At 37.1% G+C, this 27,482-nt stretch overlaps 1 protein-coding gene across 1 annotated transcript in view; it reads right to left on the bottom strand.

The window, feature by feature from the left end:
• Positions 1–216: 216 nt before the first annotated feature.
• LOC133663730 (obscurin-like protein 1) overlaps positions 217–27,482 on the bottom strand; it is a 102,340-nt gene continuing 75,074 nt past the window's right edge. The window contains exons 15-22 of the mRNA XM_062068421.1: positions 24,867–25,133; positions 20,176–20,288; positions 15,948–16,101; positions 13,310–13,471; positions 10,599–10,703; positions 10,254–10,520; positions 4,935–5,018; positions 217–230 (exon numbers count right to left, since the gene is read on the bottom strand). Of these exons, the coding sequence (XP_061924405.1) occupies positions 217–230; positions 4,935–5,018; positions 10,254–10,520; positions 10,599–10,703; positions 13,310–13,471; positions 15,948–16,101; positions 20,176–20,288; positions 24,867–25,133 (1,166 nt within the window). The remainder of the gene's footprint in view (positions 231–4,934; positions 5,019–10,253; positions 10,521–10,598; positions 10,704–13,309; positions 13,472–15,947; positions 16,102–20,175; positions 20,289–24,866; positions 25,134–27,482) is intronic.

Here is a 27,482-nt window from a genome sequence, read left to right as displayed (position 1 = left end):
GAAGTCAGTCTATGCTTGAATTTAAGACTCTTCTTACCTGCACATCGTTTGCATTAAATATATAACACACCAATCATACAACAGTTTGCTGATTCCAACGTATGTATAATCAAGAGTCAAAATAAAAGCCTCAGCATGAGCGCATGTTTAATCACAATGTCACTATAGCTTGTGGTTCAAATATAACCTCTTTGACGACTATGCAAAATTAACTATCTACTTGTGCTTTGCTGAAAATTGAAAAGAAAAGGGAAAGTACGTTGACAAAAAGTATATGTATTTGTCAATATTTTTTAAAGTGATAAGCAAATTTAAACGACTAATTTTCAATCATTTGTGTATAACCATGAGACATATGTATAGGCTTGCTCATATGACATGGATATGAGTTTTTTAAGCCAGGGGTGTCCACACTTTTTCCACCGTAAAATCATTTTGATATTTTTCATTTTCAAAACTAAATGCAATGTGTATATTTTTTCAAACATTAGGGCTCCCCCTCATTTTTTGTCTCAGGGACCCACAAGGGTATGTCATAGAAATGTTAAAAATAAGTCATGTTTTATTAATTTTTTTATTAAAAATCTTAAATCTCTAGATCAATTTCCGTTTTGTATTTTTGTTTTATGCTCTTCAAAAACCTGTTTTTTATGGCAAAAAAACAGAAAATGTGCGATAATTCCCTCCCAAAAAAGTCTGAGTGAAATATTTGATGTGAAGTAATTGGAGCCTTAAATAGGTGAAATGTTCATGACATAAATGATTTTTTTATTTTTTTTATTTTTTAGCACTGACAGTTTAAAAAAAAACATTTTGATATTTTTCATTTTCAAAACTCAATGCAATATATAGATTTTTTTCAACCATTAGGGCTCCCTTCAATTTTTGTCTCAGGGACCCACAAGGGTCTGTTATAGAAATTTTAAAAATAAGTCATGTTTTATAAACATTTTTATTAAAAATCTTAAATATGTAGATCAATTTAAGTTTTGTATTTTTGTTTTATGCTCTTCAAAAACCCGTTTTTTTATGGCAAAAAAACACAAAATAATTCCCTCCCAAAAAAGTCAGAGTGAAATATTTAATGGAAGTAATTGGGGCCGTAAATAGGTGAAATATTCACCATTGTTTTTTTTTGTTTTTTTTAATTATTTTTTTTTTAGCAGTGGCAGTTTAAACAAAGTTCTACTAAAATGATTGGGGATCCATTATGGCCCCACTCATAAAAGTATTAAAAATAAGTAATAAATCAAATTTAGACCTAACCATATCTAAGTTTTTGTTTTTTGCCCTTTTTGTTGAAGAAAAAAATGTTTTTTTAATATGGCAGACACACAAAATATGCAATACTTCCCCTCAAAAATATTTCAAAGTAAAATATTTGATGTGTAGTAATTGAATCCTTGAATAGGTTATTAATTCATACCAATGATTTTGATTTAAAAAAAAAAAAATTAACAATGGGACAACTGGTAGCAAATGGATAGATGGATGACAGTTTTAAAGAAAACTAAACATGGCAGTTTTGGATTATTACAGTCAACAATGCAGCTTGTTCCCCATTACATTTCACCTGAATGCTCTTTTATTCCACTTTCTAATGTTTTTTTTTTTTTTTAAATAGTATTTTTAGAATGTGTTGAGAAATTGGCCCCCAAGCCACACTTTTGACCCCTCTGTTTTAAAACCACACACAGTAAATGTAACCGGTCCTAAACATAGACTAATCACTCACTTAAATGCTGTTTGATTGTGATTAATCACAATTAATCACTAGCTTGCACAGTTCAAATTAACTTTTAAAAAATACACCCATATTCCCCCAAATGCAATTAAATCGTCAGAATGTCATTCAAGAGCATTTTTCAAATGTTTACTTGAATGCACGTCATTTATTTCGAAGAATTGCAAATAACAAGGTGCTGACGTTTCAATAAATAATGTACTAAACCAGTGATTCTCAGACTAGTATAGCTCTATCTAGTGGTTCCCTAAAGGAGTACAGTTTTATTTTCATATTTTTATACAAAGTATATCAAATATACTTGTTAAATAAAACCTATGTCTTGTTTTTAATGAATACTTAGGCCTACTACGCTACTGCATTCTAATGTTGGCCATTATTGTGGTACTTGCAGAGCCAAGCTTTTATCTAATCTTGGTAAAAAAAAGTTTGAGAACCACTTCACTAAACCATCCATAAACATAACTCAGAGTGCACTTAAGTGTACATTTATTCTCCCTTTAAATGCGATCTATGATGATTTTCACCTACATTTTACACACTTCCTTGTGTGCACAGGACATACTTTGGTGTACATTGTGCGTACATTTTTTTCTAATCACATTTATTGACGACAGCCAATTGATGGGCAACAATTTGAATGTTATCAGTCCACAAATTTGACCTTATTCTGCCAAAATAAACACTTTACTAACACACTTTGAAAACATTTCCTAATCATATAAACTACGGTTTATGAATTGTGATCCTTTGCTGCCAAATGTTTTAATCACAATAAATTAATGCTTGACGACAAACACTTTAAAGTTAAATTAATTTAGTAATCAATCCAAAGTTAAATGTCCAAAAGCTTTATTAACTAAGCCAGGTCATTATAGTCAAATTAAAAAAACTTTTAAAAAAACTCTCCAGCACTTTTCTAGCCTGACCTACATACTTATAACACCCTTTACATTTTGGAAAATGTCACACTCTCCACGGCAAAATATTTACCCTATTTTTAAGTACTGCATGTCAGGCCAGATCACGCTTGACACCCTTTCACTATTTCCTGTCATGCATCTTTTCACTAAGTATTCCCGTGACGTTTCTTCCCCCATTGGAGTCAGCAAATAATCCTGCTGGACGTGTGGGATCCAACATGAACAGTATGAATATTGTGCATATCAGGGGTGTCAATCTGGTTTTCATTGAGGGCCACATCGCAGTTATGGTTGCCCTCAGAGGGCTGTGCTTAACAATGATTAATATATGAATATGCATGTATATATATATAATACATTAAGAATATATTATTTTGACATAAGCTGCATAATTTTTTTTTTTAAATTTTACTTTAAAAACTGCCTGCTCAGTCACCAGAATTTTACAGTAATTTTTTTTTGTTTTTTTTACACCTATAAAAAAAAATAAGAAATGGAATGGAATGGAGAAACAATACCACTGTTTTTAGCGGTAAAATTCATGCAACAGAGCTGCTAGTTGTTTTTTTTACCGTAAAATCTTGTTGTTTCAATGTTTAATTTGTTAATTTTTAATGCTTTAGTGCAGGGGTCCCCAAAATTTTGACTCGGGGGCCGCATTGGGTTAAAAAAAATTATCCGAGGGCCGGGCTGTATATATATATATAGTCAAGGTTTCTGTGGTTTATCCGTTATACAGTGCTCAATACCGGGGTAGAGCGGAATATATGTTAGGTCAGGAAAAAAAACACAAGAGGCTATATCATCCATACAAGCCTGTTAAATCCCCTGATGAGCAGGGAAACCTGCGAAACAGGCTTGTAGGGATGATATAGCCTCTTGTGTTTTTTCCTGACCTAACGTATATGCATTTTTAGATAATATGCTAGGAGACACCGAGAGTAACAAGCGGTAGACAATGAAAAAGAAAGGACGGATTTAGAAAAATAATAATTAAAAAAATAAATAAAAAAGTTTTTTATGTTATTTTTTTAAACTTGGGACTTCCCGCGGGCCGGTTTTTGGACGCTGGCAGGCCGTAGTTTGGGGACCCCTAATCTAAATCGTTTCACATAAATTTAAAAAAGTGTACAAAAATGTAAAATTTTGACACAAGTGGTTAATTCAGTCTAAATATAATGTATAATAAATATAACTAAAAATGTTGCTGCAATAAATATTGTAATAAAACATATAAGATTACAGTAAATGAGTAAAGAACGGGATCCATCGATTGAAAAATGCATTTTTTGACAATATTCTAGGAGACACTCAGAGTAACAAGCGGTAGAAAATGGATTAGAAAGGACAAGCGGTAGAAAATGGATGGATTTTTAAGGATAGTATCGCCTTTGCATGATTAATAGCTCGTAGAAGGATTTTATGTAGGATGGGGGGGGGGGGGGGGTATTCTTATTGTATTGTTATTTATTTTGTAATGTTTTATATTTTTTGTTGTTGTAATTTTTTATTTTTTTAAATTTTTATTCCTTATTAATAATTTGTTATTTTTTTCTATTATTATTTATATATATTTATATATTAAGTGTCTGTTTTCTCAGTACCTGTATTATGATTTCCCTATCAAATGAATAAATAAACATTATAAAAAAATTATAAAAAATATTGTATAATTTTAATTACATTTTAAGTGTGCTTTAGTGTCTGAAAAATATAGTCCATTTAAAAAATGATTTTCTGACAATAAAATTGCACTAGTGCCCATATTGGGCTCATGTTTAAAGTTGTTTTGCAAGTGAATAATATCCTGGGATTAATCCTGATTAAAATTAGTAATAAATCAACAGCTTTAGATAAAAAAATAAGTCTATAAGATACTGCATTCAAATGTATGCAATTGTCCCTCACGTCAGTTTTATATTATTATTTTTATGTACATACTTATTTTCTTCCTACAAATGTGTTCATACTCACCCTAATCACGCATGAAAATATTCAGTTGCAGGTGGGTAAAGAAGGTCGCCATTTTTCTGTCTGCCGTTGCCATGGTGAATCGTAGGATGAAGGCTCCATTGGCGATGGCTTTTTATTGTGGTCAGGCACTCAGTATTGATTGAACTTTCTTAAAATTAATGAAAAAAATCAATACAAATGCAAATGGCCTCATGACACTAGCATGTTTTATGAGGAATACATGAAATATAAGAATACTACAACTCTTGGTTTTAAGGATTTTTGAAAATTAACAACCCAGTTTATTGCAAAACGCATGGTAGTGTAGGTATTGGTAGCTTCATGCGATGCCACATCCTCCACATTTTGCATCTTTCTCACCATCAGCAAAGATTGAGCTGTGTTATGTTAGGGTAGGAGAAGCATTGTGTATAGTTTTAATAGCTTGTAAGTTTACAGTTCCATTTGAGTACAGCCACTCTACACAAATAAAACCTTTGTTAAGGCTGACATCTAGTGGTTTACAAAGGAATAGTCTTGCAGCTAAGGAACATACAGTCCATGCATCACTTTGCTATCCAACTTTTTACCATACAACAAAATGTATTTTGGTCAAAGTAGATACATACTGTCTCAAAAATGATATTTTGTGTGGTAAATTATTTGGATTTATGGGTTAGACTTCAGAACTAGCCTGAATTACAGGGTTTTGGATCAGAGAAAATCAGTGTGGTTTGTGAAGACCTTTGAAGCATTTGTGATTAATGGCTTTAAAAACAAGCTGTGATTGATTGATTGATTGATTGATTGATTGATTGATTGATTGATTGATTGATTGATTGATTGATAAACTATTGCTTCGTATCCGTTCTAGTAAAAAAAAGCCCAAGTTGTTAGAAATGCAAATGTTGGCCAAGCTCCAGAACTGTCTGTAAATTAAATGTAAACAAACATTGTACACGCCAACTGTGTAAAATATGTCCACTCTGTCACAGACAAGTAAACATATTCCAACTGCGTACGTTTTCAGAAAGACATTTTGCCTCTTTAGAAATATAGGTTATTCAACAAAAAAGATGTCGATCATAATGGAATGACTGCGAAAGTTCAGCTTTTCTTTATAAACGATGACAGTTGCATTTTTTTTTACTCATGTGCTACAAATATTAGGTCCGTGTTTGTTTACAAAGACAGATTAATGCTGACTTGGGAAAATAATTTGTTTAATTGCATTAAACTGGAGTACGCAAACCACTAGTGGTACGCCAAAGAAGTCTGTAAATATGTACCGGTACTATGTTGAGTATAGAGTAGTTGTTGTTGATATTTGTGCATTGTGTGTAAAGGACAAGAATATTAAATAAACCTCTGCCTTGTTTTTAATGAATGCTTAGGCCTACTAAGCTATTGTATTTTAATGTCGGTCATTATAGTAATACTTGGGAGTGTTTTCTGAGGTGGTAAAAACCATGAAAACAGGAGGGGGGACAAAAACATGACAGGGTGGACAACTATGATACTCGTAATAACACATAACTTATTTTTTGCTGTATACCTCCAGAACTTGGCAAACAAGTATGCATGTTCACTAAGGTTGTGAATCATTGGGCATCACACAATTCTAATTTGATTTGATTCTTGAGAGTAACGATACCGATTCAGAATCGATTCTCAATTCAAAATCCATACTTTTGTTTGATAACATTTGGTGCCAGTTCTATGACTAACTACATTCCTCTATAGATAAACAGCTCTGATACATTTATGTATTGCTTACTTTTTTATTATTATATCCAAACGTTTAATAAAGTTAAATATAAAGAAGACAACAAGAGGAATATCCAACTTTTTTTTTTCTAAAGTAAATATGTCCAGCAGATTTGGGCATCTGCATCAACAATATGATTTGCCTGTGTCTCTAGAAAGGATATATAAAATGTAAAAAAATAAATTAAAAAAAGGTTTGCTTTTTTAATCGATTAAGAATCGCGATTTATTCATAATTAAAAATAAATAAAAATGTGATACCCCTAATGTTCACCCAGTCCTGTAGGGCTTGGTAGCAATGAACTTGTCTGGGTACCATGAGTTAGCTAAATTACCCATTATAGAAGGTGACAGTGCATAAAGGTTACTAAATGTTATTTTATTCGTTAATATTTTCCTTCAACAGGATAGACATTTTTTTTGTTTTTTTTTAGTAAAGATTTTTTTAAAAATGGTTGCCTTGATGACGTCACTGATTGTATGAACCGTGATTATTTTTGACAACTTGGTGACTTTTTCGCTAAACTGCTGCTTCTTCCGTCTTTTTTTACAGAGCGAGATGTAATCGAAAAATGTTTCCGCCCTCATGTCACTGTAACGTCTCTTTCCCATCGTTCATCTTAATGAGCCAGTAAACAGATTCGGTTCGTTTGTGAATGTCACAACACTCCAGTCTTTTGATCAAATGTAATACTCTAACACTGGGGTCTGCAACCCGCAGCTCTAGAACCGCATGCGGCACTTTAGCGCCACCCTAGTGGCTCCATGGAGCTTTTACAAAAATGTATGAAAATGGAAAAAGATATGAGAAAAAAAAAAAGTTTGTTTTAATATGTTTTCTGTAGGACAAACATGACACAAACTGTCCTAATTGTTAGAAATCCCACTGTTTATATTAAACACGCTTCACTGATGAGAGTATTTGGCGAGCGCCGTTTTGTCCTACTAATTTCGGTGGTACTTGAACTCACCATAGTTTGTTAACATGTAAAACTTTCCCCGACGCCACCACAGAAAGGCGTGTTTTATGCCACTCCTTTTTTGTCTCATTTTGTCCACCAAACATTTTATGCTGTGCGTAAATGCACAAACCTGAGCTTTGTTGATGTTATTGACTTGTTGAAGTGCTAATCGATGCTAACATGCTATTTAGGCTAGCTGTATGTACATATTGCATCCTTATACCTCGTTTGTAGGTGTGGAAAGGGAGTGTGATCAGCGCGCTTGTAGGAGTAAAGGTCACAGCCTCTGTCCATGGTGCTGAAAACAGAGCGCCATCAGACGGGGGCGTGGCATGTGCTGACGGCGAGACACAGCTGGAAGATGATTAGATTGCGCAGGTGGTAAGTGTTAATCTAATCATCTGTTGTCTTTAACAGTGAGCGGCCGGGTGCAGGAGGAGAAGGAGGACTGGTGAGACTGAAAAGTCTGGACAATAATACGAGTGAAAACTGGAAAAAAAAACATTAAACCTTTGTTTAGCCCTGCACAACTGGCTTCCAGAGTGTATATCTTTGAGTCTGTGAGTACGCAAAGCTCACAGTAGGTATACTTGAGCTCATTTAATTTCCTTTAATTATGTGATTTGTATTTAATTAATATTTGCATGTCTCATGACACATTATCTGTATGTAATATTGGCTGCATTTCTGATAGTTGTTTGTGTGCCATGTTGTTCCAGACCACAGCAAACGTTATCCATTAGGAAAAGACAGCCTGCCGTTTCCTTTAACTTGGACACACACATCTATACCTTTGGCCATTCTGAGCCAGTAATTTCCAGGAGTTATCCCACCCTCGGAGAAGCCTCCGTTTTCCTAATGTTGTAAAAATGTGTAGAATAAATATTATATTTCAACATTTCTGTCAACGAAGATTTGCGTCAACCTGCGACACATAGTCATTTTGATAGTACGCTAATATGGCCTTTATTATAAGAATTATATAAGGCTTTTACTACATTTTGGGTTGCCAAAACCTGCTCTAACATTTAACAATGTAGAATAAAATTGACTTAAATTTAAAGGACAAAAACTAAGATTCAACAGAAGAAAGTTCATATGGAGTTCTAGTCAATAATTACTGTTATGCCCATTTGATTGTAGACTCTTACTGACACCTTGTGCCGATATGAAAATACTACGCTTTATTAGTTTGGGCACTTCCGGGTTGACGATGTCAGTTCAGTTCATGAGACAATTGAGAAGTAGACAAGTTGTGTTAGCTCTTACAAGCCTTGGAAAAGATAAGTCTGTAAGTAAACTGTTGAACTTGTTTATGTAACTCAATATTAAGGTGAAAGTGGTTACATTTGATTGTAAGATATTTAATGAAAAACGATTTTTGTGCACTGTTTTGATGGATGTTTTGAGGACTTAAAATGGCGGCCAATCTTATATTTCCACCATCGAAATAGTTTCAACACTCAGAAGTATTTGTTTGATGATAGTACTGTATATTTGTGTGAAGCTAATATTTACATATTGTGTATTACATTTCAGTATGTTAATTGAATCACATAGCTTACACATTTGTCATTTTGTGTATTTCAGTTTTACAAAAATAAAAGTCCAGTGCAAGACAAAAGTAAAGACAGGAAAAGACAAAGCAAGATCAACAACAATAAAGAGCCTAAATGGATTCATCCGCTTTGGAACTTTATTAGACATCTTGGATTGTTTGTTAGCTGTCTGCCAAGCTGTATAACCTCAACACGTATTACCATGTTTTTAAACTCCCTTTATATCTCTCCGCTATTCCTCTCTCCTACGGCATAATTATGCAAATGAGGCGATGATGTCATCTAGCGACTTTTACGACGGCCAATAGCTACTTTCCTTATTGAGGAGTTGGCAACACTGGCCGTGAAATTGACCCCGGCAGGTAGAAAATGGATGGGCATGTAAAATAAATGTGTGTTAGGGGATGACATATATTTCTAGAATGACTCTCTTCATCAAAAACGGTGGAACAATGCGATTGTATAAAAAAAAACATTTATTTCTTATCAATAAACCACTTGTTACACTTCCTTGAAATTGGCGTAGCAGCGTTTGGGGACGTTCCAAAGTCCCATACGCCCACGAAATGAAAGAATATAAAGGATACAGTGAAGCCAACATATTAGACATTCGACTTAACATTGTACTGATATGTGTGTAAATATTTGACTCTTTATAATAAAATAATACAATTTAATTCTTCCACGATGACATAGTGGCCCATGTAAAAGGCGGTTAGGCTGTCAGCAATTGTTGTCAGTGAAGGGATGATGTAATACTCTTTATATACGGTATACACATATTTGTATTAATGTATATAAGACAAATACTGTGTTCATGTTAAATGTCTAGAAGGCGGGGCAAGGTTATTTCTGACAGAATGTCGATCCCAGTTTCAAAATTGGTAGCAAACATGGCGCCCTGTACTCACGTGAAGAGTTTTTCACCAATCAGAGAGAGTTTGTCCACAGGATCTCCTAAATGATTGGTCAAAAGCCCCTCATGTGACTACAGGCATCATGTGAGCTACTAACTTTAAATCTGAGTTGACCAAACTCTCTCTACACGGCTCGGATTTCTAACTTTGACCACGTTGTTCACATATTCCATGTGTTACTTCAACAGAGAAAACATTGCTGTGTTGTTTGGAGGAATTCATAGTACATCAGTATAGAGTACAGTAACAACTATTTCAACATGCACAGGCCCCTTCGGTAGGTACACCCACACAATGCCAAAATACTCTTTAAAGGAACCAAATAAGGAAACAAATATATTACAGACATATTTTATAGTGCAGTTACACTGTGTATGTATATATATATATTATATATATATATATTTTTTATTCATGATTACTCTTACGCTCCACGGTCAGTTTTGCCGAACATGTATATTCCCCGACCTGCATACTGTAGGTGCCTTCGTCAGCTACCGCCACCTGTTGGATGATTAGCTTGCGATAGCCTCCCTCGCTGCTGATCTCGAAGCGTTCCGAAGGCAGGATGACGTTGCTCCCCTTGTACCATCGAATACTACATCTCGGGTTGGACACGGTGCAGTCCAAGATCACTCGGCTCGTCTCCGGCACGGTCTTATCCTGCAGAGGTTTCACAATGCCGACGGGAATCTCTGAAAACGACGGCACTGCGTTTTAGACATTTTGAAGTTACAAAAGCTGCGGTAGGACTGAGAGTTGTATTGTTTTACCTGTTACTTTCAGCTGAGCCACAGAGTGCACATGTCTGGCCACAAATTTAATCTCGCCACAGTCCTCTGGCCGCACATTGCACATTAGGAGAAAGTGTTTGGTCCCTGAAAACAATACAATAATCACTTGTACTGTAAGTAACTCTATCACAGACGTGATGACACAAGCAGGGCCGGCCCGTGGCATAGGCCGTATAGGCAAATGCTAAGGGTGCCGTCCATCAGGGGGCGCCACGCCAGTGCCCAAAATGTTGGAGGAAAAAATAAAAAAAGTTGGTACTATTATTTCTAAATACATAAAATAACCCCACGTTAATTAAAATGCAAAGTAAAGCCTATTTAATATAAATATTATTTGTTACAACATTACGCGCCCCCCTCCCCCCGCACGGTGTGCCCCCTCCCTTCCCGTATCATGACTCTTTTTGGACGTCACCACATAAAAAAATCAACACAAGATGTCAAAACGGCCAAAACTGTCAGGTGCCCAGGGAAGAAAAAATAGAAAAGAAGAGGAGGAGAAACGAGAAAAAGACAGAGGTAGCAGGTAGGTAATGTTAGCCTACATGAAATGATTTGTCTGTTACAGAATGTGATAGTAACCTTTAGCATTAAGCTAATGTTACATGATTCGGCAATTCCTAATCAATAAATAGCTAGTTCTGTTTTAATGTCGGGTTAATATTGTGGAGGGGGCTAAATTGTTATGGAAAATAATAACGTAACGTTAGGTAATTACAGTACTTCCTGGTGTACAGTAATTTGTAAGTCATTCTAGTTAATGCAATATTAAAAAGCACAAATAGAGAACTCTGTTGGATCCCCTTTTTTTGTAATATAGTTGTTAAAGTCATACTGGTTTGATATCTTGTTTTGTGCAGTGCCTTATTTTTATTGTATTTTTAATTTATTTTATGCAACTTGTTGACACCTTTTATTTTGTGTTTATGTATGTAAAAAATATTGTATTTCATATATTAATTTTTTCTATTCATTTATTTATCCATAGTTTTTTTATCTTGTTAACAATTCTGATTGTTAATTTGCTTTCTTTAAGTAAAAAAAAAGGTCAAAGACAAAGCTATTCGGTTTCTTGTGAGTATATACACTTCACTGCCGATGTGGGAGGGCGCCACCTAAAATCTTGCCTAGGGCGCCAGATTGGTGGACACAAGAATGCCCAATGGTGGTTCCCAGATTGCGTTTCATGGACCAATCGCATATAGCTTCACAAGGCATACCAGATATGGTGTTACTCCTCTTTCCATAATGACAATTTTACATCATATTGTTTGAAGAAAACATTTGAGATATATTGATAAGTAGGCTATTGTTTATTTCTTCTGCTTTTTTCTGTTTCCCTCACTCTAACCCTAACCAACTCCTAACTTGGACAACCACTCTTTAGATCAGGCCTGGGCAATTATTTTGACTCGCGGGGCTAAATTTTGCGAAAAAAGGGGAATGGGGGCCGGTATATCTGATTTTTAGGAACACTAATACAAAACCTCACAATACTGTCTGATTGAATGCTAAAAATGTTGACAGACCGCCTGAAAAAACGGAATGGAATTTTTAATTTTTTTACTGAATGAGAATGTACATGTAGATAAAGAATGTGAGATTTACAATATTAACTTTCCAAAAACTATTTGAAATGTGGACTCGTCAGACCACAGAACACTTTTCCACTTTGTATCAGTCCATCTTAGATGAGCTCAGGACCAGCGAAGCCGACGGCGTTTCTGGGTGTTGTTGATAAACGGTTTTCGCCTTGCATAGGAGAGTTTTAACTTGCACTTACAGATGTAATGACCAACTGTAGTTACTGACAGCGGTTTTTTGAAGTGTTCCTGAGCCCATGTGGTGATATTCTTTACACACTGATGTCGCTTGTTGATGCAGTACAGCCTGAGGGATCAAAGGTCACTGGCTTAACTGCTTACGTGCAGTGATTTCTCCAGATTCTCTGAACCCTTTGATGATATTACGGACCGTAGATGGTGAAATCCCTAAATTCCTTGCAATAGCTGGTTGAGAAAGGTTTTTCTTAAACTGTTCAACAATTTGCTCACGCATTCGTTGACAAAGTGGTGACCCTCGCCCCATCCTTGTTTGTGAATGACTGAGCATTTCATGGAATCTACTTTAATACCCAATCATGGCACCCACCTGTTCCCAATTTGCCTGTTCACCTGTGGGATGTTCCAAATAAGTGTTTGATGAGCATTCCTCAACTTTATCAGTATTTATTGCCACCTTTCCCAACTTCTTTGTCACGTGTTGCTGGCATCAAATTCTAAAGTTAATGATTATTTGCAAAAAAACATTTTTTTTTATCAGTTTTAACATCAAATATGTTGTCTTTGTGGCATATTCAACTGAATATGGGTTGAAAATGATTTGCAAATCATTGTATTCCATTTATATTTACATCTAACACAATTTCCCAACTCATATGGAAACGGGGTTTGTATAATGTTTGTGGGTTGCTTGTTTGGGGGAGCAAAAAAATAATATTTGACATGTGTTTAATTGCATTTCTGGACTGTTTATGTAAAAAAAATCCAATAAACACATTTTTATTTAAAAAAAAAACAACAACAACTGAAAGTTGTATTTCAGACTTGTCAAGACTTTTAGCGACTCGCAGACATATAAGATTTGCTCAATTTAGAAAGAAAAAAAAAAGAATCAAAATGTACACAAACCTTCCTGGCGGATCTTGATGGTACTAGTTTGTTGTATCATCTCCCTGTTCTTGTACCATTCCCCCGGCACATCCTCCAGTGAGATCTCACACACAAATACAGCATTCTGATCTTCCAGGATGCTTACGTCCTCCAGGGCTTGCAGGATCTCCAGCTCTCGCTCTGTCAATACATATGTCCAACATTCATTTACGGTTATAATGAAAATATGTAGTTCCTGTTCAATTCCCTGAAATGCATGTGCTATATTTGCAGTTTGCAAACCACAGCAGCCCTTGACTTACACATGACTGATCAGTGTTATTGTAATGATTGTAAATTCCCAGCAGATGGCAGTGTTGGACTGCATTTCAAGTTTTGTTAGCATTTTCCACAACAAACCCAAGTGTATATTGTTTGTAAAAACATTGTTCTAACAAAACATTGCATTAAGAAGAATGCTTCACTCAAAGTTGACTTGATTAACTCGCAGAATTGTACGTTAAATCATGAGTTTTGAATGCGATATTTTGCAGCAATGTCCACTACTACTTCAATTAAATCTCTATCTCATCCATAATCACCTCAATATCTGTGTTGTTGAATTTGTTTGTTGGTGTTTGTTTTGCTCGCTGGCGGAATTGATGGCCAAATGTAATCGGTCAACAGGCTCATTGATTTGCAATTTACTTAAGAGGTTGTACCTTCACCATTTATGGTGGGAGGCGGACCTTGCATATATGCAGGTGGAGTGTGATTGATAAAAGGAAGAGTGTACGCAGGTTTGGGAATGCATGTTGTTGATAAGTCTGAATAATTGTGTGCATTCACTATTTTCGGCTTACGTGCGTACACAAGTATTCCAATGCACACTTTTATAAATCAGACCTCTGATGTATTATTATGTCAATATTTCCATGTCCTTTGAATTGTACTGGTCAGAGGTCACTTGTAAAAAACACACCTGCAGCTAGCAGAATGCCAAAACATGTTTAACCCATGTGTAATGTTCATATTGTTGTTACTCAGCCAGCGTTTGTGGGTCCATCAGTTTACCTTATTGTGATAAGGTAAACATCTGTTCAGTATTTTAACATATAAGTGTTTGATTGTGAGGCATTAAAAGCCACAAAAATGCAACGGGTCCATCAGACCCACAAACGCTGGCTGAGTAACAACAATATGAACGTTGCACGGAAAATTTCTCTGCCAGTTCTTTTGTGTTTCTGCGCCTGCGGTTCCCACACAAGGTTGCAACATTGTTTGTCAACACTGTCTGCTCTCATTTTCTCGCACATTTGACCCTCTGATGTTCTGTGTACCTACACTCTGTCCTCCTCCTGTCTAGGCCTGCTGTGTGTGTGTGTGTGTATGCGTGTGGTACACAGAACATCAACTTCCACACTTCTATTATCCCCGGGTCCAGTGGACCCGGACATTTTATATGTAATAGAAATGTGTAGGGGGGGTTGTTTGGTGTGTGGTCATTTAAAAATGTATTCTGATATATGTTCTTCACAGAAAATGAGCCAAAGTCAGTGAGTCTCAGTTTGAAAAATTAATTAATTGTATAATTTTTCTTTTAATGAAAAATGAAAACGGGTCCCACAGACCCGAACACCACACAAGGGTTAACCCTTGATTGAAAATTGTAGCCCATGTACTGTAAACTAGATCTGACGCTTGAAATATATTGATACAGTACATTAGTATATCACTTTCGCCCCATTTTTCGTATTATTCGTTTTTTTGACATTCGCCTCTTATGGCATAAAGTTAAAGTAGTCTGTCAACATGCCTTTGGGTGTTTTACTGGGTCTGGATATTGTTATTGGTTTCTATGGCTGTTGGATCAGACAGTATTTCTGGGGGGCAATTTATATTGCGTCCAATTATGCCCTTAAGCTCAAAGAGGTTAATTATGTCTTGTCGAACAGTCAGACAAGTTGTCTGACTGGAAGAAACTGAAAAGTACATGTGTAAGATGCCAGTAGTCATAAAGTCAAACTAGAACTAAACAAAGGACCGTTTCTGGTGAAGGCACAATACAACTATCCAGGGAAGCTCTGGTCCTACAGTATTCTTTTTGATTATCAGAAATCAAGATATTCAGGTTTCCCCTCTTTTTAAATCTGCAAATGTGTTCAAATTGTGTGATACTTTCTAGTCTGGTGGTGTTTGTTGAATTTACATTGGCATTTTTTTAAGAAATAGTTTTATTGTTAGTGTGTAATGATGGGTTGGTAGATGTTAGCATTGTCACCTCACATGGAGATGTTTCTCTTTGATCCACCCTTCTGTGTAGAGTTTGCAAATTGAAGCTCATTGCCTGCATGTTCTAATTTCTGCTTGTTGTGGGTTAATCCTCAGAACCAAAACATGCAGGTTGGTTAATTTTAGACTGCATACTCTATCTATGTTGAGGGTGTAGTGTGAAAGAGAAGGCTGTCTATATTTTATAATGGCCCGATCATTGCCTGGTACTGCATTATTTCTGGGTTTTAACCTGTCTCTCAAATTTATCAACTGGAATAGGCTCTTGCCTTTGGGGACCCTGCACAGGAGAAGCGATATAGATCATGGAGGGATGGAGATTGTTTCCAGTTTTTTGTAAATCAACCAGATGCCTAATTGGTTATTTAACAACAGCAGGCTTTACCATAGACCTCCACTGTGCAGCATGTAGTCACGTCTCCGGTGTCACAGGTGTACACGCCAGAATCACAGACGTGGCATTTTGTAATCTGAAGAAATCGCTTCCGTCCGACTGAATAAATGCGTACGTTTTTGCCAGGCTTCACCTCGCTGCCATTCTGAAGAAGAAAACAAAACAACAGTTAATAAAATGAAATTTAATTATTAACCAACAACTTCAGGTCATATGTGACTGAACAGCGATGACTTTGTAGAATAGACGAATGTAATGACTATTTATTTTTCATTGCTCCAATTTAACTCATCTAGAATGATACGACGTGATTCGATTAAAGAACTTTATACATCAAAACAGTAACTTTTTTCTTATTTTTTTATCCAAAACTGCAGCCCATTGACCGTGTGAAATAAACACATGGTTAGCAAACAGTGGAACTTAATTCATGTATGGGTTTATTTCTGGCAGAAAAAAATCGAGGATAAATATATGTAAACAAGTTGATTCTAAATACAATTTAAATGTATCACAAAGAAAATCAGTTCTACATAGGGATGTAATGGTACACAAAAATGTCAGTTCGGTACGTACCTCGGTTTAGAGGTCACGGTTCGGTTCATTTTCGGTACAGTAAGAAAACAACAAAATATACATTTTTGGGTTATTTATTTACCAAATTTGCAAAATCTTCCACCAAAAATATTTTTCTTAGTGGAATATTTGATGTGAAGTAATTGGAACCTTGGATAGGTCAATAATTCATAATAACATTGATTTTGATTCAATATTATGTTTTGAGCAATGAAAGTTTGAAAGAAAAAAAACAGCTTTGTTTTATTAGTCAACATTGCAACTTTTTCTAAATTAAATTTCACCTTTTAAGCTTTTTTATTTCACTTTTGATATGTTTTTGTTTATTTTAATAGTATTTTTAGAATGTGCCGTGGGCCTTTTAAAACATTAGCTGTGGGCCGCAAATGGCCTCCGGGGCACACTTTTGACACCCCTGCTATAGATAACAAAAAATTAAATCTGATAAATCTATGGATAAAAAGCAGAGCCTGGCGACGCATGCACGTTCATCATAACTCTCTCGCTCTCTCTGTTTCTGCCCCTCCCTCACCAATGCTGCTGCGCGCACAATTTGTTTTGTTTTTAACCCCTTCTTAACCCTGAACGTACATTGAAAATACACGCAACCCTAACTCAAAATGCCGGACATTTGAGGCATTTAAGTAACTCCGCCCGGACAGCTCCGCAAAAGAGGACATGTCCGGTGAAAAGAGGACGTATGGTCAGTCTATTGTAGCCAATTAGCTGCTAGCATGCCGTGTGTTGTGCCTCGGTGTGCATTGTTTACACAACGTGCGTTACGCTACTTAATATGTCCGTGTGGAAACTCGTTCGGTACACCTCCGAACCGAAACGGAACCCCCGTACCGAAACGGTTCAATACAAATGCACGTACCGTTACACCCCTAGTTCTACAACATTGTTCATGTCAAACGAACAGTAGCTTAACCTAAACCTTTTCTCAGTTTCTATACATAATAAATAATAATAACTATCTTGTACTGTGTTCAAGTTAAATTGGTATTAGTTGAACCAGCTATGTTTCTTTCTAGCACTCACATAAAGCCAGACACTTTTCCATTCCCCTCTCCCTGATCTCTCCTGCTTGCTCTCTTGTTTTGTTTTGTCTTAACTTTCTTCTAGCCTCTTTTTTGCACTGCCCTCTAAAATCTTCCCTGGAGGACAGTGCAGCGAAGACGCAACAAACTCCTGCCCTGTCCACGCAGTTGACGCACAATGTATGCTTGCATACTGTTATGCTTTGCGAAAGGTTTTTCCCTGGTCTCTAACTAACCCCCCCGGTCCCCAACCCCAGGGTCTTGTGCTAAAAAAATAATTTTGTTGTACTTTTCAAGCGCAATGGCAATAAAGTGATGTCCTATCCTATCCTATTCTGAAAAATACAAAAACAAAATAAGTTCACCCCATTAAAAAACACCATAATGTGGGCCAGTTAATATAAATGTGTAGTTATTTACAAGTTCATATTACTAACCCACATGATTAGGCCAAATAGCATGCTGGCAAAAGCTGAGGGTTTTCACACAGCACTACTCCTGCAGGAATGCTGCAAGTATTAATCGGGCATTTGGCATTTAGTCAATGACCTATCAAGGAAAACCGTTTTGCCAAAAGCCAAAGTGTTTTGCTGAACCACGAATGTGGGCTGCAAATTGTAAGTCGAGGAACGGCGTTACCTCCTTGTAGCTGTTTTGGACTTGCATTTGCTTTTTCCCTGTGTTTGGTAGTTTGGGTCCTGTGCTTTTATTTTGTAAGTTTCACATCCTCGTGCCGTGCACAGGCTTCCACAACCGAGACACACCTTTGCCCGGTTGCCATTCAGTCTCCTATTCCAGATCATTGTCATTTGTTATGCCTAATCCTCTGCTGTGCGAATGCTCTGTTTTGCCTTTTGTTGCTGTTTGATCAGTACGAGAAGTTCTGTGTCTTGTGCTTCTTTTTTTGCACTCGCCTTCTTGTTTTCCGATCTCTCACTCCCTCGTGAGTGTGTTTCTTTTGTTTATTAAATCATATTATTTTGCCTGTCGTCCTGCTGCATCTTGGGGTCACATCATTAAAGCTATCTCCACACTCGTGACAAATGGTTTGCATTTAATTCGTATTAAACATGCTAAAAAAGTAACTTGATATGAACCTTATATTATTGACACTGCAAAATATTTATACCAACACAATAGAGTAGAGGTTTTCTAAGTGTGAGGTAGGCTGCCAGTAGGAGGTGCCAGAGGACTTCAGGGGAGACGCAAAAACTTGAGGAAGAATGAAGAACATACCCTGCAGTCACTTCAGTTACCGTATTTTCCGGACTATAAGGCGCACTTGAAATCCTGTTTTTTCCTCAAAACTCGACAGTGCGCCTTATAACTCGGTATGCCTAATGTACGGAATAATTCTGGTTTTGTTTACCGACATGGTGTAATGATAAGTGTGACCAGCAGATGGCAGTAAAACATAAGAGCTATGTGTAGACTGCACTATGATGGCAATATTAGTCAAGTAAACAACACCAACATTGTATACGTTCCATTGAAAATATAGAACATTACACACGGCGCTCAAAAATCTATCAAAATGTTTTAGTACGAATTTGGTAAGCTATGAAACCGCACCGCTTGATGGATTGTCGGCGCATTAAACATACCAGTATTATTATGGTGTGTGTATAAGGTAAGACATATTATCTGGCATTTTGTTTGCAATATTATGTAAAAGCAACATTTCTTACTTTCTGGTACCTGCTGATCGGTATTTGGGATGTACATAAATCCTGAAAAATTGCGCTTGTCCGCCTCTGTAGTCCATGGCGACACCGTAGTCGATAAGCTTCTTCTTTTTCTCTATCTTCTTGTTATGTGACATTCATCCTAAGCTGTTGCCATTTCTAATATAAAGCAGTGTAAAATTATTACTTATATCTGTCAGTAAACTCGCCATGAAAGCACTAAAACATACCGGTGTAGTGAGTTTACATTATTCACTCAAGCAACTTTAGTTATTAGAGAGTTCCGTTCGGACGAATTTTCACGGGACATATACTTGTTGTTTTTTCTGGATGAGGAATTGCTGCTCCGTTATTGATTTAAGTAAAGTCTGAATGTCATTAAAACAGTTAACTCCATCTTACATTACATGTTATGTAGAACACAAGGAAGAGTTTTCAATTTAGAAAAAAACATTATAATAATATGACACCTTTAATGCGCTCTATAATCCGGTGCGCCTTATATATGAAAAAAAGATCGAAAATAGACCATTCGTCGGCAGTGCGCTTTAAAATCTGGTGCGCCCTATATTCCGGAAAATATGATACTTGTCAATATGCCCAACCCAAAATAAATCAAATTCCAGTGTGAAAAGAGACCTTCACAAAATATGCTTCAGAAAATATTTTTTTGTAACGAGAAGGGCAGACCCCAGGTGCATTATATAGTATTTGTGGGGCACAGTGAGCCTCCCCACTGTGCCACAGTTTGATAACCTGCAATAGATTAGGCTATTACCTTTGCAAGCATGATTTTATGTTGATAAATGTCCACCAGAAGGGACAACTTGAGTTAATCAATGAAGTTTGATCGAGGACTACAAATGGATACATCATTTAATAATTATTTACACTCCTTGTGTAGAAGTATGGACTTGCCTTCATCCATTTCACGTCCACATTGTGCCTTGAAAGCTCACACTCGATGGAGAGTGTTGCTGCCGCAGGGAATTTCTGGTCCTCTAGTTTTCTTAAAATTGTCACTGGATGCTCTGGCAGGGAAAAGACAGGTAAAGTGAGGCAAATGAAAATAATTGACTTTTTTTGTTCTCCACAAATTCAAAAACGCATACAAATGTTCCAATTCCAAATGAGCTAATATTTGCAAAAAATAACAACGTTTACCAGTTCGAATGTGAAAAGCCTACTGAAACCCACTACTACCGACCACGCAGTCTGATAGTTTATATATCAATGATGAAATCTTAACATTGCAACACATGCCAATACGGCCGGGTTAACTTATAAAGTGCAATTTTAAATTTCCCAGGAAATTTCCGCTTGAAAACGTCTATGTATGATGACGTTTGCGCGTGACGTCAATGGTTGAACCGGAAGTATTGGGACACATTGTATCTCAATACAAACAGCTCTGTTTTCATCGCAAAATTCCACAGTATTCTGGACATCTGTGTTGGTGAATCTTTTGCAATTTGTTTAATGAGCAATGGAGACTGCAAAGAAGAAAGCTGTAGGTGGGATCGGTGTATTAGCGGATGGCTGCAGCAACACAACCAGGAGGACTTTGAGTTGGATAGCAGACGCGCTATCCGACGCTAGCCGCCGACCGCATCGATGATCGGGTGAAGTCCTTCGTCGCGCCGTCGATCGCTGGAACGCAGGTGAGCACGGGTGTTGATGAGCAGATGAGGGCTTGCGTGGCTGGAGCGCTAATGTTTTTATCATAGCTCTGACGAGGTCCCGTAGCTAAGTTAGCTTCAATGGCGTCATTAGCAACAGCATTGCTAGGCTTCGACAGGCGGCACAGCATTAACCGTGTGGTTACAGGTCCAGTGTTTGGTTCGGTGTCCCCTGATAGTAGTATTGTTGATCTTCTGTCTATCCTTCCAGTCAGGGGCTTATTTCTTTTGTTTCTATCTGCATTTAAGCACGATGCTATCACGTTAGTTCCGTAGCTAAAGAGCTTCCCCGATGTATTGTCGTGGGGATAAAAGTCACTGTGAATGTCCATTTCGCGTTCTCGACTCTCATTTTCAAGAGGATATAGTATCCGAGGTGGTTTTAAAATACAAATTCGTGATCCACAATAGAAAAAGGAGAAAGTGTGGAATCCAATGAGCCCTTTTACCTAAGTTACGGTCAGAGCGAAAAAAGATACGTCCTGCACTGCACTCTAGTCCTTCACTCTCACGATCCTCATCCACGAATCTTTCATCCTCGCTCAGGTACAGGCAAGGCTTTTTTTATCAGCGACCAAAAGTTGCGAACTTTATCGTCAATGTTCTCTACTAAATCCTTTCAGCAAAAATATGGCAATATCGAGAAATGATCAAGTATGACACATAGAATGGATCTGCTATCCCCGTTTAAATTTAAAAAAATAAGTTCAGTAGGCCTTTAAGTATCTTGTCTTTGCAGTCTATTCAACTGAATATAGGTTGAAAAGGATTTGCAAATCATTGTATTCTGTTTTTATTTACGATTTACACAATGTGCCAACTTCACTGGTTTTGGGTTTTGTACATATAAACACACAATTGTATATTTTTTGTTGTGTCTGCAGTGGCATGTCTTCACGCCAGCCTTAGCAGAAGAGTTACCATTTTTACCAAAGCAAGGAACAGCAAAAAATAAATTAAAACAACTGCTTTTTAATCAGCATTATCAATTAGCACACTGGGACCATTCCCTGCTGACCAAAATATATCTATTCAGTTAAGTTATGCATTCTTGACTTTGGTGACATCATCATCTGGATGAAATTCTGAATCCCGAGCTCACAAGAATGAATACTGAGTGACTTGGCAGTGAGCTGATTGTTTTTACAGCACGAGGTTAAACTAACAGCTGACAGAGAAGACTGAGCAAAGCTTCTGTTTTACATCGGGTCATGCGAGGCTATTTTGTGTTGGGACCGTGAGCCGGGATAAAGGCAACAGTAGCCGGGCCAAAGTGCCACTCCATTCTGTTATCACGCCCCCGTCGTCTGTCATTTGATACGCTCTGTGTGGACCACTTTTGTGGCCAATATAAGTTATCGAGACCTATTTATTTACCCCCACCATTTATATATTTTAAATTATGCAGTGTGTGCTCATTCATTACTTTTAATTTACATTTAACTATTGCTATAGTGAGAAAATTAAATAACGTTGACCACACGGACAGACCAACATTTTTTGACTCATAATATGCGGTTCTATGCTGATATATTGATACAGTTGATACCATATATGTATGCTCTAATATTGATGCCTAAATCAAAATATTGATACTTTAGTTATTTGAAATAACGTACATCATTAACAGGAACACAGTGTAAAGTAACTAAATCATTGAGATCTTCCATCCGTCCGGATAGAAGGGGAACCGGAGGGTGTCTTCCAACTGCCGTGGGATCACACTCCTCAGCTTTCTTGGTAAGGTCTATTCAGGTGTACTGGAGAGGAGGCTATGCCGGATAGTCGAACCCTCGGATTCAGGAGGTACAGTGTGGTTTTCGTCCTGCATGGTCGTGGAACTGTGGACCAACTCTATAATGTCGGCAGGATCCTAGAGGGTGTGTGGGAGTTTGTCCATGTTTTGTGGACTTGGAGAAGGCATTCGACCATGTCCCGCAGGGAAGAACTGTGGAGAGTGCTCAGAGAGTATGGGGTATTGGACCGCCTATACGTGATGGTCCGCTCCCTGTATGATCAGTATCAAAGCATAGTCCGCATTGCCGGCAGTAATTCAACCCATTTCCAGTGAGGGTCGGACTCTGCCAGGGCTGCCCTTTAACACCGGTTCCTTTTTTATTCTATGGTGTTTTTATTCATTCATGTATTTTTTTGACAGGGACAGTACAATTAAACATTGCTACCCATAGGTAACCGATGTCAAAGTACATAAGACTTATAGCCACAGGCTAATTTGCAACCCTTGTCCCTGGTTAGGTTTTTAAAAAAAGATGAGAGAAGTGTAAAACACATACAAAAGGATTAAGACAAGTTTACAAATAAAAACAAATTGAAAATAATTGGCCCCATTTGTCCATACTACATCCAGTTCTAGTGCTCACACTTCTGATTTTCCTTAAGCCACTTTTTCAGTTTTGTGGAGAAAAGTTTAATGTCCGACTGTGACTTCAACTCCTGTTAACAACTGTATCATAATAAATTCACAACAATATTTGCATTCTGTTTCAAATCAGACCACACTTACACAGAGCCCAGAAAACTTTGACAGTTTTTTTTTAAATGTTTGTGCTTCTGTTGTGTCTACTGCTGCACAAAATGAAACAAACACCTGTAATTATCATAGTGTACTAATCTAAGTTAATAACGTCATATTCTGTTGTTAAATAAGGTTGGAAAAACACAAAATAATGCTGCACATTTGTGATTACACAAACCAAAAAGCTCTGTTTTACCCTTCCACATACAAACACTGAAGCTAGTGTTTTTTTTTAAATATCCACTCCGGCTAGAGTTTAGATAGATAGATAGATAGATAGATAGATAGATAGATAGATAGATAGATAGATAGATAGATAGATAGATAGATAGATAGATAGATAGATAGATAGATAGATAGATAGATAGATAAATAGATAGTACTTTATTGATTCCTTCAGGAGAGTTCCCTCAGGAAAATTTAAATTCCAGCAGCAGTGTACAAAATTGTAAAAAGTAAATAATGGGGGTATAAATGGAAACAAAATAGAAAAATATTACAATAGAATAAAAATAAAAAGCAACAATGAGAATAAAAATATAACAGTAAAATAAGAATATAACAAGAGAAACTAGGCAGTAGTGACCATGTTATGAAAAAGTATTTCACTGTTATTGTTTGTTTTGCATCCCCCCCCCCCCAGAGAGGAGTTGTACTGTACAGTACAGTACAGTAGTTTGTTTAGGACAAAAACCTGTTTTTGAATGATCGTATTAAATAGAAAATGATGTGTTCTTAAAATATTTGTAATTGTGTGGACATGGCTATATCTCACATGTCGTCAAAATGTGAACATCACGATGTAGAAGACTGTTTAATGCCAATTGTAATTAAAACATGTATTGATCCATTCATGGTCCATACATCTATTGTGAATGATGTCCTTTGGACAATATACTGAAACATTGAACAGGTATGTGCACTAAAATGTTTAGGAAAGGTCAAATTGAGTTCACCTGGCAAAGGTATTTTAAGTTTGTCCTGAAATTTCACCCCAAAACCCAACTTTTTATTATGTTTTGACAAAAGATGATTATGTGTGATTTATTACTTCAATAGTCATAGTCATGACTACTTCCATTTCTATAGACACACTTGGATAGTGATATAACTTCAGAGTTAATTTTAATGAAGTTCTTCATCCCAATATCATTTCAAATACATCAATTAATAAAGGCCTCTTTTAGTTAAAATATTAATGTACTGTATCTTTAAAATCACTTTGAGGCCAATGTACCTTTTAGCCATCCAACGTTCACAAAATGTCATGTGCATAGATGGATTATTAATTAATTATTTTGTAAGTGCAAACATACAACAGTAAACTTAATTTAGAGTTTCATTGTAAATTTGAGAAAAAATATATTGATGAGGTAAATCTTGAAATGACTTACCCTTGACGACAAGCTTTGCTGATGTCCTCAGATTATCCACGCAGAACATGAAGGTGGCAGTGTCTTCCACTGAGAGGTTTGAAATAGTCAGGCTGTGGACTTGTCCCTTGGCGCTCATTCGAAAGTGATTTGATGGCTTAAGCTGGATTCCATTTCTCCACCAGGTGCTGGGCACGCTGGGATGTGACAGTTCAACTTCAAAGGAGATGGTTTCCCTCTCCATGGTTTTTGTGTCAGTCAAGCCTTTCTTGATTGTGATTTTTCGACCTGTATGGAAACGTTGAAACGTCAAATTCCCTCAGAGAACCGTAGTATGCCAAAAGTAGTAAAAAAAAAGGTAAGTTTAAGTTGAAAACACTGATTTTAATGGAAAGCGTGAGCAGGCACTGTGGCTAAAGGTTGCCCCGAATTAATTATTGCAAGGAGCAGTATTTATACTGAACAAAAACATAAACACAACACTTTTGCTATATACACAAAATACCTATTCCTCTCAAATACTGTTCACAAATCTGTCTAAATCTGTGTTAGTGAGCATTTCTTCTTTGCCAAGATAATCCATCCCACCTCAGAGGTGTGGCATGTCAAGATGCTGATTAAACAGCATTATTGCACAGTTGTGCCTTAGGCTACCCATAATATAATAACACTCGGAAATGTGCAGTTTTTCTTTATTGGGGTTTAGGGGGAGATCAGAAAAGCAGTTTGTATCTGGTGTGACCACCCTTTGCCTCACGCACTGCAACACATCTCCTTCGCATAGAGTTGATCAGGTTGTTGGTCCACTCCTTTTCAATGGCTGTGCAAAGTTGCTGGATATTGTCAGGAACTGGAACACGTTGTATATGCAGATCCACAGCATCCCAAACATGCTTAAAGGGTGTCATGTCCGGTGAGTGTGTTGGCCATGCAAGAACTGGGATGTTTTTAGCTTCCAGGAATTGTGTAGTCTTGCAACATGGGGCCGTGCATTGTCAAGCTGCAACATGAGGTGATGGTCTCGGGGTGAATGGCAGAACAATGGGCCTCAGGATCTCGTCACGGTATCAAAATGCCATAAATATAATGCACTTGCATTCGTTGTCCATAACCGACGCCTGCCCGTATCATAACCCCAACATTGACATTAGCAAACTACTCTCCCAAACGTCTGTCATCTGCCCTGAACAGTGAAAACCGGGATTCATTCGGGAACAAAACACCTCTTCAACGTGCCAGACACCATCGAATGTGAGCATTTGTCCACTCAAATCAGTTACGACAACAAACTGCAGTCAGGTGGGGACCCCGATGAGGAAGACGAGCATGCAGATGAGCTTCCCTGAGACGGTTTCTGACAGTTGAGCAGAAATTATTTGGTTATGCAAACCAATTGTTACAGCAGCTGTCCGGGTGGCTGATCTCAGACGATCATGGAGGAGCACATGCTAGATGTGGAGGTCTTGGGCTGGTGTGGTTACACGTAGTCTGCGGTTGTGAGGCCGGTTGGATGTACTGCCAAATTCTCTTAAAAGCCTTTGGAGACGGCTTATGGTAGATAAATTAACATTCAATTCACGGGCTACAGCTCTGGTGGACATTCCTGCAGTCAGCATGCCAACTGCACGCTCCCTCAAAACTTGCGATATTTGTGGCATTGTGCTGTGTGATAAAACTGCACATTTCAGAGTGACATTTTATCGTGGGCAGCCTAAGGCGCACCTGTGCAATAATCATGCTGTTTATTCAACGTCTTGATATGCCACACCTGTGAGGTTGGATGCATTATCTTGGCAAATAAGAAGTGCTAAGTAACACAGAATTGTGAACAATATTTAAGAGGAATAGGTATTTTGTGTAGATAGTAAAAGTTTTAGATGTTGAGTTCAACTCATGTAAAATGGAAGCAAAAACAAAAGTGTTATGTTTATATTTTTCTTCAGTGTACATAAACATTAAAAACAGGTCACATTGACTATGTTTCCATGCACTAAAGTAGTCTGATTTATCCAATAATTCGACTCACAATAAGCGTTCTACAACCAATGGAAACACCTTCATCTAATTGTGTTTGGCTTTTATAAAATTGAACTAACACACCTATACGATGCGATTGAAAACCAGTTCTCTCGAGTGGGTGTGTGCTGCTGGCGGGGACCCTTCGTATCGTGCATGTGCCAGTCTCAACGTGGGGAATACAACCCGGAAGCATATCCCATTCATTCAAAAATGTTGTCAACCACTGGAATGAAGATGATTCTGTATATTTGCTTGACAAATTGTTTAAAAAGGTAGCTAAGGAAATGGAGAACTTCGGCTTCATTCAGACTCGAGAACAAATGCAAGTGAGATGGAAAATAATGAAGTAGGTATATTACAAGGCTAAGGAAATGGCATATACCTCTTCACGCTGCATGTGTGCACTTCAAACTGATTAGGAATAACTCTGTATTACGCACAACTGGCTAGCTCGTACAGAACAATAGCAACCCTCATCTGAAGCAGTATCGGGGCACAAACAGTCTATTCCTTCGTACTTAAAACTATTTCCGTCGATCCACAGAACTTATTGTATTAACTTCTGGATATTGGAAAGTTTTTCTTTCAATTTTCCATCCAAAAATTCCTCCGAAACAA

The sequence above is a fragment of the Entelurus aequoreus genome, linkage group LG13 (genome assembly GCF_033978785.1).
Source record: "Entelurus aequoreus isolate RoL-2023_Sb linkage group LG13, RoL_Eaeq_v1.1, whole genome shotgun sequence".
NCBI lineage: Eukaryota > Metazoa > Chordata > Actinopteri > Syngnathiformes > Syngnathidae > Entelurus > Entelurus aequoreus.
Note: the sequence above shows the minus strand (reverse complement) of the source record. Positions and strands in the feature narration are given on the sequence as shown.